At 49.9% G+C, this 15549-nt stretch overlaps 2 protein-coding genes across 2 annotated transcripts; one reads left to right on the top strand and one right to left on the bottom strand.

Moving 5' to 3' along the window:
* Nucleotides 1-6658: 6658 nt before the first annotated feature.
* On the top strand, nt 6659-7207 carry LOC136526581 (zinc finger protein ZAT2-like). The gene has a single exon (XM_066519206.1). The coding sequence runs from the start codon at nt 6659-6661 to the stop codon at nt 7205-7207; it is 549 nt and encodes a 182-aa protein (XP_066375303.1).
* A 1205-nt stretch (nt 7208-8412) lies between these two features.
* LOC136526580 (uncharacterized) lies at nt 8413-8850 on the bottom strand. Its single transcript, XM_066519205.1, has one exon. The coding sequence runs from the start codon at nt 8848-8850 to the stop codon at nt 8413-8415; it is 438 nt and encodes a 145-aa protein (XP_066375302.1).
* Nucleotides 8851-15549: the final 6699 nt, after the last annotated feature.

Raw genomic sequence — 15549 nt, 5'->3', positions numbered from 1 at the left:
TTACCTGAACAAAAGCTTATCAAACAGATGACCATATATACTGAGCACAAACATGCATACATTAACCAGTCGACAAGGCAAAAGGAAGTCTGTCCTGGTGGTAGCATGCAGTCCTATATTAGTGGAAACTTGTTTTTTTAGCACACTGCATTTTAGTTCAAGTACAGATTAAACCATGAGCGCTGCGGCATGTAGCTGAATGTTTTTTTTGTAAGATCTAGTTATCCGTCTTGTCATTAAAATAAGGGAGGGTTTAGAGAGATTGGTGCACCTTACAAGCGCTAGGAGCGCTACCTCCCACAACAGACAACTGCAGGAGGTTTTAAAGAAAATAACTAATTACTCAAGGATGGCAATCATTAGGGGACAAATGATATGCATGTAGGTCAATGTAGGCCTGTTAAATCCCATAACTGGTCATCTAAAGGCTATTTGTGCACTATAAGATGAAATCCAGGAACATGTACATATATGACTTATTAAGTGATCAATGATCCAAGTTGGATCTTATATGCTGCTCTCACTAGTAGAGAAATGGGTTGTAGTCCCGGTTGGGAACTGGCTTTAGTCCCGGTTTCCCAACCGGGACTACGAATCCGGGACTAAAGGTCCTGGCCTTTAGTCTCGGGTCACATAACCGGGACTAAAGGTCCATCCTCAGGAGAAAAATAAACGAAATTATAGAGAGACCTCTCTTGCGATGTGTGAGATTCGAACCCAGGACCTCTTTCCTCGCGCATAAACTCCTTACCAATTCAGCTCCTTCCCGATATTTATACTGCAAAGGGAACGGCCTGGTTGACCGAGTGGTCAGTGCAAGCTCAGTACCTCCCCTTGGGGTGGTCAGAGTTCGAGTCTTATGAGACTCATTCTTTATTTGTGGCTTCGGCCGCAGCAACTAAGGGGAAAAACTCCCTCGTCTGCCCCACATTTGGAAGAACTGCGTTGCCGTTGTGTATGGGTGGGGCAGGGGTTCAGAGGTTTTCTCGATCTACATGAAAAAATCTTCTTATTAAGCCGGAATACCCAAGGGCTGTCTAGCCACAACAGATCGAGTTTTATACTGCAAAACATTAATGTAGTATTTTTGTTATTAATGTAGTATTTAGTTGGTGGGATGAGATGGATGGGATGAACTCATTTAATTTTTTATTCCATTTAGTTGGGGGCTGTGAAGGGATTGGGTACGGTGGCTCTCACAAAAGAATATTCATCTAGATATATTATTATACACGTGTAGATAGAAAAAATCAATGTGTTTTGAGGATATACTCATTAAGGAGATCTTTGGTGGTATATGTTATTGCTCGTATAGATCCAAAATCTCCTTATAATTACATAGATCATGGTGAACATGGTTTATGCAAAATTCAAGATTTTCCTGCTAAAAGTATGTTTAATTTTTGAAGGTATGTTGACTGTCATATGGATCTAAAGGGATCTAAAGGTATGTTTTTTATGTGACAAGAATCTAAGATAGGGGTATGTCAAGTTCCTGAGAAGAAGACAGATCGGCAGAACCCTCGATCGACTCTATGAATTGCTCAAGGGCTTGGGGGTTGTACCCTCTGGTGGAGCCAGGATGAGCTTGAGCCTGCCCGCGGCCATCTCTCGGGGCATGGGGGCTCAGCCATAGCCCTAGAATCCCTAATGATGGGAGCAAGGGCCTGACCTCCGCCCTGGCACTGCCTAGGCCTTCGTCCGGGCGGTAACCGACATCCCAGCCAAGACTAGAAGCTGGCTCAGTAATTTGTTATGCACCTAGAGCCTGACAGATGCAGAGGCGCTACGATGTCTACCTATTCCACAGCCGCAAGGCACTGTCAGTCACTCCCTCGATAGGGTCACGCAACGAGCGTGATGCACCAAGACAAGGAACTCCCCAAGCTCCAAGGGCAGAGGGCTTAGGGCCCGCTCGTCAACCCCTTTGGGAAGAGGAGGCACCTTGCATGCCAAGAAAGCCTCAAGAACGCTCACCTAGCCAGGGAGGCCACATAACGGGAGGCAGCAGCATCAGGGAGTGGTTGTGACATTGTTGCCCCCCTCCTAGACGACAAAGAAGTACCAAATGATGCCAAGACGAAGGTACAACAAGCACCTAGCAGAGAAGCCTGGCCCGAAGAAACAAATCAAGAACCCTAGGATAGCATTGCGTAATTCCCTGCCAAACTCCCTCTCAACTCCTCTATTGTAAACTCCTCATTGGGCATTCCTAACATGAACACCATACCGCTGGATGTAGGGCTTAGAAGCCCAAACCAGCATAAATCGATCATGTCGCTTGCGTGTTTTCGGTGTTCGAGCAACCATAGACCCATACATCGACCATCGATGAACAAACTTGAAGCTTGCCACAGTTCTGAACCCATGACAGCTGGCGTGCTAGGTAGGGGAACGCATCCTATATGATTGTCGCCCTGCGAGTGGCCAGAACCAGCCACTTTGATGCCAGAGCCGGAGATGTCGTCCCTGAGGAGGACATGCACTTCTCTGGTGAAATTGTCATTGCCGGTGGCTCCTTCACCCATGGCCAAGTTCTTAGCTTTGGAAGCTTAGACTACATCGCCGTCCATAACGGCGAGCTTCACCCTCTTGAGGGAGACTTCATTGGAGGACAGCGAGTCCTCGGTGTCATGCCCTCTTACTGGGCCTCCTAGGAGTTGACCTAGAGGATTCAATTCGGCCTAGCCCTACACGGCGGCAAAGGTCCATCATTAGATCAATGACCGAGGAGGGCCTCAGATGCACCTCCGCCCCTATCGCGCACCCTCAGGTGCCCCCGATGGTGCCCAAGGTGACATGACGAAGCACCAGGATGCCTTGAGACAGCCTGTACACTCGACCACTTAGCACAACGTGGCACGCCAAGCCACCACCATCGTCATCCTCCAAACCAGCGTTTGAGTTGGCGGTTACAGCCTAGAAGATTAGAACTATCGCATGATATTTAGGGGGAAATGCCCCCTAAATGTCAATAGCAGCAGAATATCATCGAGTGGGAGGTAAACATGGTTGGACCGGCAGTGCCTCGACGCCTACGATGGTTGGAGGAGTGATTACCTTCGATCATCATGACTACCCTGGTCATGTGCCTAGTCTAAGGCATTTCCCACTCATCATTGGCCCAATTGTCGGCCGCACTTGACTCTCGAGGGTGTTCATGGATGGCGGGAGTGGGTCGAACATCCTCTATGCTAACACCCTAGACTGAATGGGGCTCCCTAGGAGTAGCCTTTGCTCGAGCGAAGCGTCCTTCTACTGGATCATCCCGGGGTGCAGGTCGTGCCCCTCAGAAGCATCTAGCTCCCTATCACATTCAGGAAGCTGACCAACTTCTGCAAGGAGGTCCTCACCTTCGAGGTGGTAGCCTTCTTGGGCACCTATCATCTGTTGCTCCGGCGGCCGTATTATGCGAAGTTCATGGCCATACCCATTACGCTTGCCTAAAGCTCAAGAGGCCTGGCCCCCGTGGAGAGTTGTAACTATGGATTCCACCTCCCAGGGGGCCTACCTCTATGAGCAAGAAGGCACGACCTGCACGATCACAGTGGCCGCCGCCGACCTTGCCCATATCCAGCGTCAACAAAAGGAAGAGGCCCCGCATAACAATAGGGAGAGTCCAATGAACTATTACAAGCCAGTGGACGGCATCAAGGTGATCAAGATCAACCGCAAAAACCTTGATAAGGTCATTTGCATTGGGGTCAAACTATCATCGAAGCTAGAGGCGTCCCTCACAGAATTCCTACGCAAGACCGCCGATGTTTATGCGTGGAAGCCTTCTAACATGCCCGGTATACCACGTGATGTCACCAAACATTGCCTCAACATCAAGCTGAAGGTGAAGCCCCTACAGCAGCATCTCAGTCGTTTCAATGAAGAGAGGTGGAAGGCGATCGGGGACAAGCTCATCAGGCTTTTGGCAGTGGGTTTCATCCAAGAGGTGAAGCACCCAAAATGACTGGTCAATCCTGTCTAGGTCAACAAGAAGAATGGGAAGTGGAAGATGTATGTCAACTACACGAGCCTTAATAAGGTGTGTTAGAAAGATCCCTTCCCCTTGCCACACATAGACCAAGTAGCTAACTCAACGGCCAGGTGTGAAACACTATATGCTTTCTAGACGCATACTCAGGGTACCACTAGATCATGATGAATCCGTCTGACCACCCTGTGATGTCCTTCATCACCCCTTTCGACTCCTTCTTCTATGTAGTGATGCCATTCGGTCTGAGGAATGCCAAGGTAACCTTCCAATGATGCAAGCAGAGATGCTTCGAAAAGTAGGTTTGGCGAAATTTGGAGGTGTATGTCGATGACATCAAGGTGAAAACCAGGAAAGCCAGGCAACTCATGGCCAACCTCAAAGAGACGACCATCTCAAACCTCCGAGCCAACAAGATCAAGCTCAACCTCAAGAAGTGCGTCTTTGGGTCCCATCCGAGAAACTACTCAGATTCAACGTGTCCAAGAGAGGCATCAAAGCCAAACCCAACAAAATCTCTATCATTATGAACATGGAGCCAGTCAGCAACCTAAAGGGAGCTCAAAGGCTCATAGGGTGCCTGATGGTACTTAGTCATTTCATCTCGTGCCTCAGCGAATATGGGATGCTGCTCTACAACCTCTTGAAGAAGTCCTAGCAATTTGAGTGGAAGGAAGAAGCTTAGCATGCCCTCGACCAGCTAAAGAGCTTCCTAACCACCCCGCCGATATTGGTCTCCCCAACTATAGGGGAGACGCTGCTTTTGTATGTCGCGGCTAGTGCGTGCACCATAAGCATGACCCTGGTGGCCCAGCGCGAGGAGGAAGGCCATGCCCTCAAGGTCCAAATAGATGTATACTTCATTAGTGAGGTTCTTTCTGACTCCAAGACCCCTATTCGCAAGTACAAAAGTTGCTCTACGTTGTGCTCATCAGCAAGCTCAAGTTGCGCCTCTATTTCTACCGTCGCCCCATCATGGTGGTGTCCTCTATCGCCCTGGGAGATGTCATCAGCAACCGTGATTCCTCTGGGAGCATCGCCAAGTGGGGATTAGAGCTTATGGTCCTTAACATCTCCTATTTCCTTTGCACCGTCATCAAGTCCTAGGTCCTCACCGACTTCCTAGTGGAATGGACAGAGGAGCAGACCCTGCCCATCCCAATCAAGCAGGAATATTGGATCATGTACTTCGACAACTCCCTGAAGCTTGGAAGGGCAGGGATTGGGGTATTGCTCATATCCCTGAGCGGCTACAAGCTATGGTATGCCCTTCAACTTCACTTTTGAGCTACTAACAATGTCACCGAGTATGAAGCGCTCCTCCATGGAATATGTGCAGCGATCGCCCTTGGGGCACGCTGCCTTAGCTCTATGTCTAGGGGGATTCTGAGCCGATGATCAACAGGTAGTAATGAAGGATTCATCCTGCTAGGATGAGAAGATGGAGGCTTACTATAGGGAGATCCATAAGCTGGAAGGAAAATTTGATAGAATCAAACTCCGTCACATCCTTCGACGCGACAAAGAGGAAGCAGACGCCCTTGCAAAGTCCTCATCCACCCAAGGTAGACCTCTGCCTGGCGTCATTCTGGACGTCCTCGACAACCCCTCGATCTGACTCGAGGGAAAGGCCGAGCCCGACCATGTGCCGACTAGCGTCGTGAATAGCCTGGTCGACCAAATGGCAAACGGGCCACCGAAGGCCATGCCAACCAAGTGAATGGTCAACCAAGCCTGGAGGCCGAGGTATTGATGGTCACCACAAGAAGCCGCTGTTGTTCTAACGCCTCCCTAGGTGCTCCTGGCGACCCCTCGACCTGACTCGAGGAGGGAGCTGAACCTAGCCAGACGCCGGCTGACCCCGCGGATGAGATGGCCGACCGAGCGGCTGGTGGTCCCAAGGAGGGAATGCCCGCGCGTATGGCTCGTCTGACCCATAGGATAGGGGAGCAGACGGCGAATACAGCTGGATCACCCCCTTCCTCGACTACCTCAACCGTGGGATCCTTTCGGAGGATCCCACCGAGGTCGACGCCTAGTTTGCCGGGCAAAAAGCTATAAGATCATTGAGGGACAACTGTACAGACAGAGCACCTAGGGGTGCCCCTCATGTGTGTCCCTGCTAGCGAGGGGAAGGCTCTGCTCTATGACATCCACGCTGGTATCTGTGGGCACCACGCCGCTTCGAGGACTTTGGTCGGCAAGGTGTTCTGGTACGGTTTTTACTAGTACAAAAATACTTGTATAAAAAAGTGTTGGCGGCAATCATATATATAAGGATCATATAACCATTACTTAGGGTAACTATAAATGCAAATAAATCTACTAATAAGGTGTCACAGAAGCTAGTGGCTCATCTACAAAGTTATCAAAACACTTGGTAAAGAAAAAGATATAGAAAAAAACAAGAGATATAAAAGATAAAAATATAAAAAAGGAAGGTGGGACGAAAGGACGCACCACTGATCCACGGCACAAAGAGGCCTATATATAGGGCTCACCTGCCCACAGTACTAGTGCCCCTCACAACCCAGGAAGAAGTGCACCTTCCCCGGGTACCGAGCAGTCACTGCACGCTCTGTGTCTCCCGTTGCACGCGCAACGGCTGACATAGGCGGAGCTTAGCTTGTGGGCAGGAGTGCTATGAACGAAGCTCAGGTGTTCTTCTTGGGCATGGCGTACGGGCAGTACCTCGCCGGCGGCATGGGCGCGCCCCCCGGCGGTGGCGGCGAGGACCCGAACCGTCCGTGGCGCCCCATGTCGTCGCACGAGGCGGACGCCGTCCCGGCGGCAGCGCAGCAGCGCAAGAAGAAGGCGGCGTCCCGTAACCGCAGCAGGAATGAGTCCGGGGACGGGCCTCACCCCTGCCCCGTGTGTGACCGCCGCTTCGACTGCCGCAAGGCCGTGCACGGGCACCAGCGCAGCCACCCGGAGCGCGCCTGGCGCGGCATGGCGCCGCTGGCCGAGCCGCCGGTGGTCGCCGTGACCGCCGACGGGAGGCAGCTGCGCTACGTGTGCGAGAGCTGCGGGGCCCAGTTCGAGACCCGCCAGGCGCTCGGCGGCCACCGCGCCAGCCACAACGGCAGGCTCGGCTGCTACTGGCTCTCCAGGCAGCACCAGGACGGGCCGGCGCAGCAGGTCGTCATGCCCTTGGATCTGAACGAACCGCCACCGGAGCAGCAGCAGGACGATGAGGACAAGGAGAAGGAGAAGGAGGAGTAGGAGCAGCTAGGGCTCCGATCCCGCCGGTCGATCGCCGACGGCGGCGTGCTTGCGTCTTAATCTAGATAGATATCGTTCGCTTGCTAGTTAATCCCCTCAGTGCATGCATGCAAGCTCGATCGACCGATTTAACAAAAGAACGCAAGCTATTATGAATAATAATGCATGTTCGTGGTGTTTCGGTCTTCTCTTGATCGAGAGCTATCTAGCTAGAGAGCTTGCGATCTAGAAGAAGGACGGTGTACATTCCTCGAGCTGATCGAGGATCCACCTTCTTATTATCTCATCATGCGCATGCAGCTTTAATTTTGAGCCCATTCTAGTTTGTTCTAGGTAGATCTTGTTCTTTCAAAACATTCAGATTCCGTCCTGTATCTCCATGAGCGTTCTGCAGGGCTGCAGATCTCTCTGCTAGCTGCTTCAAGAGAAGGATTATTCATCTGTGATGATGGCGAGCGATTTATTAATTAAGGGTGTGTTTGGGACCATAGCGGGACGGGCCGCGTGCTGCGGTAACAGTACCGTCTCACTATGGTAAAACAGGGCCTTTGCCAAGTGCAACTTTCTTGCCGAGTGCTAAAAGTCCGGCACTCGGCAAAGAGCTATTTTACGGAGTGCCGCACTCGGCAACGATATACACTCGGCAAAGAAGGCTTTGCCGAGTGTCAGGCACTCGGCAAAGCCAGACACTCGGCAAAGGCTCTTTTTGTCGAGTGTCAGGCACTCGGCAAACTCTGGCATTCGGCAAAAAACGGCGTCAGGTAACGGCCGCCGCCTGCCGTCCAGGTTTGCCGAGTGCCAGCGTTTAGGCACTCGGCAAAAAACTTCTTTGTCGAGTGCCAGACCCTGACACTCGGCAAAGGACTAGGGTTGCCGGTTTGCCGAGTGCCAGATCGAGGCACTCGGCAAAGGTGTTTTTTTAATCTAAACCCTAAACCTCACTGCATCTTTTTTTAAAATAAAAAATACCACTTTGCCGAGTGCCGGGCGGAGTGGTATTTTTTATTTAAAAAAAAGATGTAATGCGGTTTAGGATTTAGATTTAAAAAAAAACCTTTGCCGAGTGCCCCGATCTGGCACTCGGCAAACCGGCCTCCTTTGCCGAGTGCCTGATCGAGGCACTCGGCAAAGGGCCCATCCACACTTAACCACCGAACCATTACCTCCCTTCCTCCCACACACACGCGCCGTCGTGCCCCGCCCACTCACCCGCCGGCGCGCCCCCGCCGCTCTTCCCCGTGTCGCGCGCCGCCTTCCCCTCCCCATGTGCCGCGCCCACAGCCGCCCCCGCACCGCTCGCCGCCCACCGCAGCCGCAGCCCACCACCCTTCCCCACGCCGCGCGCCGTAGCCCGCCCCCCTTTCCCGCGCCACGAACCGCGCGCCGCAGCCCGCCCCCCTTCCCCACACTGCGCGCCGCCCGCCGCAGCCCCTCCCCGTGCCGCGTGCCGGCGCCTGCCCCCGCCCCCGCCAGCCCCCGCCCCCACGCCCGCGTGTGGCCGAGCGTGGCCAGCTCGCCCACGCTGGCCCGCCAACGCCGGCGGGTAGAGGAGGGGAGGAGGAGGAGGAGGGGGAGGAGGGGAGGGGGAGGAGGAGAAGGAGGAGGAGGAGTAGGAGCTGGCCCTGCCCCCGGCCGCACCCCATGGACCGCCCGCCTCGACGCCGTCCGTGCCCGACCCCGTTCCCGACTCCAGCGACCCCGACGCCGCCCGCCCCTACCCCTGGCGCCCATCAGGTATGCCCTCTCTTGTTGTTGTCATGGTAGTGATAGTTGTAGTAGTATTAGTTGTAGTAGTAGTGCTAGTGGTAGTAGTAGTAGTAGTAGAACTAGTGGTAGTAGTAGTAGAACTAGTGGTAGTAGTAGTAGTAGTGGTAGTAGTAGTAGAACTAGTGGTAGTAGTAGTAGCAATAGTGGTAGTAGTAGTAGTAGAACTAGTGGTAGTAGTAGTAGCAATAGTGGAAGTAGTAGTAGAAGTAGTGGTACTACTTGGATATATTCTTCTGCATGGATTGATATCCAAACTACATGGCTTCTCTTGAGACATATGTGCTTGTCGGCCATCATGCCGTTGTTTTTTGCAAGTTTTGGAAACCTCACCGTGCAGGGGAGGTTCTGCCGATTTTTTTAAATGACAGTATTTTGTTCCATTTTTGCAGAGAAGAGCCCGTCGGAGCCGAGTCGGAGTTCCTGTCGCCGTGCCGGTCTGCCTGCACCACATCGCCTCGCCACTGCACCGACCTGCCATGGACCCGCTAGCCTGACTCCACCGCCACCCTAGGTATAATCCCTCTTTCAGTATCATGATCGTAGATCGCGTAACCCAGTTAGGCGTCTCCCGTTTGAAAGAGAAACGGTTGGAGGTATGTAGATCTTTGCATATCTATGACCATATCTATTTCGGATTGTCCATATTTTTTGGACAGCCTGCTGATGTGTAGATGGGTTAGTTTCCATGGTCTGCTCCGGTCCGAGACAGAGTTTCGGCATCACCTCCCTGTTGTTCTCTGGATACGCACTCTTCTTTGGCAGGACATGTATCTGGAGAACAGCGGGGAGGTGCTGCCGAAATTCTATCTCAGATAGGAGTAGAGCATGGAAACTAACCTCATCTACGCATCCGTGGGTGGGATTAGGACCTATCCTCACCTATTAGACAGTAGGAACACCATATAGATGCAATTGATGGTTACATTACTCGCTGATACATATGTTAGAGGATGGATGACCGTCGGTGGATGTACACAGGTTGGAGAAGTCAGAGTGATTGCACCACGGAATGGATGAACAAGACCGATACTTTCTTGAATAGTGCATTTGACAAGGCTCCTAAAGAATATTGCCTAGTTTTGTGTCCCTACAGCAAATGTGGAAACATGAGAAGGGTAAACAAGGTGGAAATAGGTAAACATCTTGTGAAGAATGGATTTACGCCAGACTACACTCGATGGGTCCACCATGGTGAAGCCCATCGTATGAGAGAGGAGGTGGTGAGACCACGGGTGGAGGCTTTTGATGCTGATGCCGGGGTAGCAAACATGTTAGATGACTTTCACCAAGGACAGTTCGATGAGGGACGTGAGAAGGAGGAGATGGAGGTAGCCACACAGACATTCTATGACATGATGGACTCAGCACAGAAACCCCTTCATGATTGGTCAATGGTGTCTCAACTGGATGCCATTGGACGCTTAATGGGGTTGAAGTCCGAGTTAAACTTAAGTCGACCTGGCTTCGATAAGCTGTTGGCCGTGATTGGCACCCTGCTTTCGGAGGGCCACATTCTGCCAAAGAGCATGTACGAGTCACAGAAACTCCTTCGTGCACTTAAGATGTCGTATGAGCAGATACATGCTTGTCCGAAGGGGTACGTCCTATTTAGGAAAGAACACGAGCATGCAAAGTTCTGTTCAAAGTGTAAATCCTCCAGGTACCTGGAGGCACTGTTCGCCTAAATGGTCATTTAGCCCATTTAAACACCGTGTAAACGCTACACGGTGGTCCGCCGTTTTCCGTTTAATCACCCGTTTACCCCGTTTAATTGGCCGTTTAGCCCGTTTAATGGGACGTTTTGCCCGAATAATGGCTAAACGGTAGGTGACCGACTGTTTACCATTTAGCGTTTAGGAAAACACTGCCTAGAGGTAGACTCTGATGATGGCCAGAAGAGGCAACTTACGATCCCTGTGAAAATCCTACGGTACCGTTTCGTTCCTACCAAGGATCCAACTTCTATACATGATCGAGGAATCCATGAAACAGATAGCATGGCACAAAAATAGCAAATGGTACAATCCTAACAAGATGGTACATCCATCCGATGGTGAAGCTTGGATCCGCTTTAATGACAAACATCGTGACAAAGCAGATGAGGCTCGTAATGTACGTGTCGTGCTGGCAACAGATGGCTTCAATCCTTATGGAATGATGGTTGCCCCATACACATGTTGGCCCATCTTCATTATCCCCCTTAATCTCCCCCCCCCCGGTGTCTCCTTTCAACGACATAACGTATTCTTGTCGTTGATAATTCCTAGACACCCAGGGAGTAATATGGGTGTGTTCATGGAGCCCGTGTTTGATGAATTGGTCCGTGCTTGGGACGAAGGGGTATGGACATAAGATCGAGCTACAAAGACAACCTTCAAAATGCACGTTTGGTACCACTACTCCATGCATGACTTCCTGGCGTATGGGATATTCTACGCCTGGTGTGTTCACGAGAAGTTCTCATGCCCAATATGCAAGGAAGATGTGAGGTTCATTTGGTTGCAGAAGGGTAGCAAGTATCCGTCGTTCGACAGACATCATCAATTCCTACCTCTTGACCATCCATTCAGACAAGACATCAAGAACTTTATAAAAGCTGTTAAAGTGACAAACCCTACACCGCAAATGATGACTGGTGCCGAGGTTCATGCTCAGATAGATGCTCTCGTTCCCAATGAAGAAGGTGGTTTTGTGGGATATGGTGAGCAACATATGTGGACTCATATCTCGGGCATGACGAGGCTCCCCTATTTCGATGACCTTCTTCTACCACATAACATTAATGTAATGCACACTAAAAAGAATGTCGCCGAGGCACTTTGGGCAACACTCATGGACACTGAAAAGTCTAAGGACAACCCTAAGGCTAGAGTGGACCTGGCAACGTTGTGCGATAGACCAAATCAAGAGATGCAGCCTCCTAGTCGTGGCAAGACCTGGAGAAGGCCTAAGGCTAATTTCATCTTGAAAAAGGACCAAAGGAGGGAAGTACTTGAATGGATCAAGACGCTAATGTTCCCTAATGTGTATGCAGCGAATCTCAAGATGCACAGGGATGCCCGGGACCGTCGTTTGCAAATGCAAGGTCCAGCACACCATCAAGGCAGCCATAGCCTCGCCGGATACAAACAAGCATGGGTACGCGAATTCATTTATCTATTGTGACGCTCAGTTCTACCTGATTTCTAATCATCGTGCTGTCTTTCTCGCAGTCGGTGTCATATAGTGGCCAGGCTTGCTTGGACTTCTAGGCATGGCATATGGCCCACAAGGGCAAGGCGATGTTCGATGTCTCCTTCAACCTAGAGGACCCGCTCGAGGCATACACGAACCCGAGCGTCCACTCCCGCATCAGTGAGTACACTGAGGTGGCAAGGTCGCTCCATGGGTCAGACCATGATCCGAGCACCTAGGACTTCGATAGAGAGGCCGTCATGAGGGTGGGGCAAGGCAAGAAGCATGGTGGTTCTGGCTTGGCGACGACGTCATCGACACGGCCTCTACTCCCTCTCTCTCCTAGATCCGAGCATGGAGCACGAGCGAGAGCTTGGGCATTCGCACACGGCCGACCACTGCACAGCACCGGGTCGACGCACTCGAGGTTATTCCTGTTTTACTCGTCATACATTGATCTTTACACACCTTAATTAGCTTTGCATTACTAAAACATTGGAGTGAAATATTATAGGCCCGGCTGAAATAAGAAATGAGGCAACGTCAGGAGCTGGCGGCCCAGCTGGACGCCGAGCGGACCGAGCGGCAGGCCCAGGCGCAGAGGCTGACGGATATTACGGAGTTCCTACAAGGGCTTGGGCAACGTGTGGGCTTCTCTCTGCCAGCTGGGCTGTTGGTTCCACCTCCGCCTCCACGTCCTGCAGCTGCAGCTACTCCTGTGAGTATGAAAGTTTTTTACTTTCTCTTGTGCTTTGCTTATATGGCCTCTACCTTCCTAGATTAGCTATCCAAATAATCTTGTCTCACATGCAATCTTTACTCCTTTGTGCAGTCTCCATCTGACGGTGGTTCGAATAATCCACCTCATGCACCTCCGAATGATGGAGCTGGGCCTTCACCACAGTCGCAGTGGCCGAGATGAGTGCACGTTGTATTTTTTTTATTTGTTGTTCACTTGGTGATGGACTTGTGATATACTTGTGATGCACTTGTGGACTTTGATGGACTTGTGGATTTATTTGGATGTACTTGAGCACTTATTATTATATATGTGATATATATTATGATGGATGTGATATGTGTGGATGGATGAGATATATATGTGATGGATGAGATATATATGTGATATATGTTTATAGAATTTATTTGTCATGATTGAATGTAAAAAAAATCAAAAAATGCCGTTTTGGGTCACTTTGCCGAGTGTTGCACTCGGCAAAGGACCCCGTTGCCGAGTGCCATGGTCATAGCACTCGGCAAATCTGAAAAAATGGACGCTCGGAAAACCGTTTTTTCAGCTTTGCCGAGTGCCAAGACCATGGCACTCGGCAAAGATTTTTTAAAAAAAAATTAAACTTTGCCAAGTGCCGGACAAAGCGCACTCGGCAAAGAAATTTTTTTAAAAAAAAAATAAACTTTGCCGAGTGCCAGCCAGAGGGCACTCGGCAAAGAAATTTATAAAAAAAATTTAAACTTTGCCAAGTGCCAGCCAAAGGGCACTCGGCTAAGAAATTTAAAAAAAAAACTTTGCCGAGGGCCAGCCAAAGGGCACTCAGCAAAGAATTTTTTTTAAAAAAAATCAAACTTTGCGAAACGCCGGCCAGGGGGCACTCGGCAAAGAATTTTTTTAAAAAAAATAAAAAATCTTTGTCGAGTGCCTGTAGAGTTGGCACTCGGCAAAGAGACCGTCAACGGGGCCGGCGCCGTGATGGTCGCTTTTCTTTGCCGAGTGCCCGATAAAAGACACTCGGCAAAGAAGTCTTTGCCGATCAATTTTCTGCCGTGTGTTCTTTGCCGAGTGCCGCACTCGGCAAAGGCTTAACCTGAATCCAGTAGTGCGTGGCCTGCTGCCCCGCGGCACGGGCGTGTTTGGGACCACAACGGGATGGGCTGCGTGGTGCGGTAACGGTACCATGGCCGGCCTCCTGCCCGTGGCACGGAAAACGTGAGTCGTCCGGGTTCATTCTCATGGTGAATGTGTCTCGCGCGGTGAAAAGAATCAACGATTCTTGAGAGCTGTTTTGGTGGGATTATTTGGATGCTCGTGGTGGGGCAACCGTAGACCTACAGTCTGTTCGGCTGGCTAGGCTGGATCGTGGATTATTTACTACTGGCTGGTTTGACTAGTTTGGTGTGAGAGAAAAATAATATTCCAACTTATAATTCACGATCGTTTACGGCCTGCCGAGCATGCTGCTGATTATAAGCCAAAACAAACACGTAGTAAGCATGTCGGCCACTGTGTATTTATGGCATGCATGTTGTTGCAACTCATGGATCAGCAAAAAATCTCCCTATAATTATGTAGATGATCAAAGTGATTATCTGATGCCCTAAACTATAAGTGCAAAAGATTGATCGTGCACAGAATTGGGTTCTTGATCCTACTCATCAGTGAAGAAAGCTCCGTGCAGTATAATTATTTTTCCTGCTTATTTGTTTCTTCAACAAGTGTATGTTGAAAGTTGTGTTCCTGCTAGAGCAAACATTAAGAGAGAGAGAGAAACACATAGCTAGACTTGTTAGGAAACATACATTTATAATAATTGCCTCTAATCCATATGCATGTATTGGGAGGGATTATTGAAAGAGAAATTAGTTAATTTTCCACTCCCGTCCTTGCTAGTCATCTCCATGTATTGTATTGTTGGAAGAAATCGAATGGTTTTACTTTTACCCTAGTAGCTATTAATTTGGGCGACGATTGGATGAATCCAAAGCTAAGACAAAAAGGTCCTTGGATATGCATGATCATTATATAAATATTGTTTCCAAGCAAGTTCTGGATACCATCTTCACTAATTTCATGTTTCGCAGGCCTAGCTAACTTTTAATGGTAGTGTGCACCGTCTTCCAAATAAAAAAGTTGTGTTATCAAGCAAAAGCGGTGCAACTGATCCCTTGTTTTCATACGAAACCGCCGGTTCCCCAGCAGCCCTTTCATGAGAAAGCAGCAGGGTGTGCATGTAGGAGTTTTCGGTCTTCCTCAGAAAAAGCTTAGGGATAGAGTAACGTTAACAAGCCTCTGCATGCGTATGTGATGTCACACTTTTTTGTTGCTATAGTACGTGTGTGATCACTGGTCACGGAAAGTGTTTATATATTATTTATGTCCTCACTAGAACTAAATTAAATAAGCGACGATGCTTAATAAAAATGATTATGTGTGTAATAAGTTTGATCTGGAATAACTTATAATATGATCCAACGTTCACCCCTTAAATAAGCGACTGCTGCCAATGTTTTTTCTCGCCTTCAATTCATTATGGCTGCTGCTTACAAACAATAAGCTAGTTCTCCGTATATACACGCATGCATGCTACATGCATACGTAAAGAGAGGGCTGACATGTGCATTTGACTGACCTTTGCTACTACGTGCGCACTGAAAGCCGGTGCAAA

The sequence above is a fragment of the Miscanthus floridulus genome, chromosome 19 (assembly GCF_019320115.1).
Source record: "Miscanthus floridulus cultivar M001 chromosome 19, ASM1932011v1, whole genome shotgun sequence".
Taxonomy (NCBI): domain Eukaryota; kingdom Viridiplantae; phylum Streptophyta; class Magnoliopsida; order Poales; family Poaceae; genus Miscanthus; species Miscanthus floridulus.
Note: the sequence above shows the minus strand (reverse complement) of the source record. Positions and strands in the feature narration are given on the sequence as shown.